Below are 3129 nucleotides of genomic sequence, written 5' to 3' on the forward strand. Positions count from 1 at the left end.
GAAGAGAAGAGAAGAGAAGAGAAGAGAAGAGAAGAGAAGAGAAGAGAAGAGAAGAGAAGAGAAGAGAAGAGAATTCAGACATTTTCTTCTCTGAGCCCACAACCAGATTAAAATTTGTTCTGATGGAATAAAGTGACATCATGTCCTGTTGATGTTTGTCCAGCATGTAATCCTTAAATTTCACACCTTTCTTGTCCTGCAGTGTCCCATAATTGTAACAAAACTGGCTCTCCGTCTACAACGAGTGTCTTCATCTGGAAATCAACACCTGAAAACACAAAAGAGAGAAAAAAAATGTCCACATGTTCTGCTGATAAAAGATTACATCATAGAGCAGACAGCACCATTCTGATAAAAACAGTGATTTATAAAATGAAAGTTACAATAGTTCACATTTCCTTCGTAATAAAGCACTTATTGAAGGTTAGAGGAAGGAACGAGACAAAGTATCAGGCTCACCCAGAGTAGTGCTGGAGTTCAGCTTGAACTCGTTCTTGCAGAGGCGAAGCAGGAAGCTGGATTTACCCACTGCTGCATCTCCAGCTAACACCACCCTGTAGGCCTTCTCTGAAGTCATGTAGCCGAGGTCAGCGTTTTCCTTGTCCTCACGCTGCAGAGATGATTTTATAAGGCGCCTTATTTTTTTATTTCTATATTTCTGAAACTCATGCCCCTGATAATTAGAGTGAAAAGTTTTCCCCTCACCTCTGCAGTGATGGCACTGAGGGCTTTCTTCGTCGCTGGAGCAGGGGGCGTGAAGACAGTAACGGACTCGTTCGGCTTCCAGTCCAGAACCGAGCTGCTGTCTGACCCGATCGCCGATTCACCGTCTTGTGTTTCTGCCGCCTGCGACACAAACAACCTCTGTAAAAAAAAAACTTTTAACCAACAAAAGAAACATCCTGCAGACTGTGCAAAGTGATCCACAAGCTCGATTTGTTTTTGTCCCACCTCMGTGTCGGAGCTCTCTTCCAGCATGCTCTCATCCAGGTCACGAACGTGAATATGGACCTTCTTCCTCAGCTCCTCCTCCTCCTCTTCCTCGTCCTGAGTCTTGACTTCGTGCTCTGAGTCGTAGCCTCCGTGCGAGCGTCGGAGTGTGGACAGGCCGCTGTCCATCTCTGGGAATCTGTCCTCCTCCTCCTCCTCCTCACACTCGCTGCTGTGTCTCCTCAGGCCGGGGTCACACATGGCCAAAGCCAGAGTGTCACAGCTCAGCCGGCGGTTGTACAGAGGGTAGTCATCCAAACGCTGGCTGAGCCTGAGGAGAAGGAGGAGGAGGAGGGCGTGAAATTAAAAAAATAAATAAATAAATAAATAAATAAATAAATAAATGATTGTTTTGCTTTACTCAGCTTATTAAATCTGAGGAAAGTTCAGATTCTTGAAGTGGGGTTCTGTGGAAAAGTTATGAGCAATAAATATCTTACCTGTTGTAGACATCTCTGAGTGACCTCAGTTTAGAGAAAAAATATTTTTATTTTTAAGGGTAATGCAACAAACAAGCAGATTTCCAATGTTTTATAACAACTTCGCCTTTTAAAATTTATTTTCACTCCGTTTTGTGCTTGGTTACGTTTAAACTAGCCATTAGCTCATCACTGCGGTTAAAATAAGCAGCGTTTTTCAAAACTGAAGTCAATCAGAGAGTTAGCTACAGAAGGTAAGAAATTAATTTTTTGAGTCTTTCACAAAATCCCACTTCAAAAMATCTGAACTGATWCTGTTTACTGTAACTTTTMTGTATGCTTTTATTAACCGAGTGCATTTGAGTTTTTCTTACTTGTCCATCAGTGCATACGGTGATGTGTAGCAGATACTTTTACTTCTGTTTCTCTCAGCTCCACCTGATGACCCACCTGTACCAGACTGAGACACACAAAATATGTTTTCAGCTTTTTCTAACTTTGCTGTCACTTCATAAGGAAATATATTGTTTAGATCCTATAAATAGAGAAAACAAAGTGAAGAATTTATTGTCATGGCTTAATGTATTTCTGTGTTAAAGCTTCAGATTTACATCAAGTTTATTTTTCTAATCACATGAATTAAGATCGTATGATTTAAAGTAATAAAATAAATTTCAGTAAATTTTATTAATTTAATAAATTAATAAAAATTAAATTTGATGAAAGTAGAGTTTTACCCTTGTGACCTTCTCCAGAGCAGCTCTCAGACCATCGTTGCTGTCATGGAGCTTCCTGTTGGCTGACCTGGCCACGCACAAAACAAATTCAGCTTTTAATACGTTTGTTTACGATTTTAAATTTTAAGCAGATGGTTTCTGTAAGGATGCACGCTTCTTACTGCAGAATCTCAATCTGATGCTCCAGGATGTCTCGTTCATCAGCYAAATTTTTCATGAGCTCCTCATCTCTGCGGGGAAACACAAAGACGACACAACTGCTGAGTGTGAAAGAAAAAAAACAACAACCTGTTTATGACGAAGAGCATCTAAATTTATAGCTTTAGCCTCAGATGTCAGTTAAATGAACTGATGGTCAGATTTTTGTTAGAACTTTGAACTGTACCAACACAACAACATATAAAAAGATTAAAAAAGTGGGAAAACTTTGCAGTTTTTAATTACTTTTCAGCACAGAAGCAGCATTTAGTTTCTAACTGATGTTTCATCCAGTTTATGATCGCGAGATAAAGAAACAGCTGATGGGCTGGTTCATGAAGAAAGGTCAGCTTTACTGCTCTGTTGCTTCTGTTGCCGAGCAACCCTCCTGAGAAAGGTTTTTGTGCGTGAAGTCACTTCAGGATATCCTGTTTCGACTCTGACAAAACCAAACCTCCAGGGGACAAACGAACCGAGGAGGAGCCTCGACGCCTCTGTGTGCGTCTCTGTCTCTCTGAAACTGATTCGACGAGCAGCCCCYGGACCAGATTTACAACCTCAGCGTTTATTAGACGTGTTTGATTTGCATCTAAAGGATCGTCTGAATTCGAGTGCAAGTTTGTGCTCATGTTCAAAGTGCAGAATAAAAACAGAGGCAGGCTAAAAAAAAAACAAAAAAACAAAAAAAAACTTGCCTTATGAGTTTTTTTTACCATAGAATTTTTGATTATCTTCAATTAATCACACACACACACACACACACACACACACACACACACACACAC

The 3129-nt window shown here is 40.4% G+C and overlaps 1 protein-coding gene across 1 annotated transcript in view; it reads right to left on the reverse strand.

Moving 5' to 3' along the window:
- rasef (RAS and EF-hand domain containing) overlaps positions 1 to 3129 on the reverse strand; it is a 15507-nt gene that overhangs the window by 3921 nt on the left and 8457 nt on the right. The window contains exons 7-13 of the mRNA XM_014020799.1: positions 2308 to 2376; positions 2147 to 2213; positions 1784 to 1869; positions 952 to 1261; positions 706 to 864; positions 460 to 610; positions 187 to 268 (exon numbers count right to left, since the gene is read on the reverse strand). Of these exons, the coding sequence (XP_013876253.1) occupies positions 187 to 268; positions 460 to 610; positions 706 to 864; positions 952 to 1261; positions 1784 to 1869; positions 2147 to 2213; positions 2308 to 2376 (924 nt within the window). The remainder of the gene's footprint in view (positions 1 to 186; positions 269 to 459; positions 611 to 705; positions 865 to 951; positions 1262 to 1783; positions 1870 to 2146; positions 2214 to 2307; positions 2377 to 3129) is intronic.

The sequence above is a fragment of the Austrofundulus limnaeus genome, unplaced genomic scaffold (assembly GCF_001266775.1).
Source record: "Austrofundulus limnaeus strain Quisiro unplaced genomic scaffold, Austrofundulus_limnaeus-1.0 Scaffold265, whole genome shotgun sequence".
NCBI classification, from domain to species: Eukaryota; Metazoa; Chordata; class Actinopteri; order Cyprinodontiformes; family Rivulidae; genus Austrofundulus; species Austrofundulus limnaeus.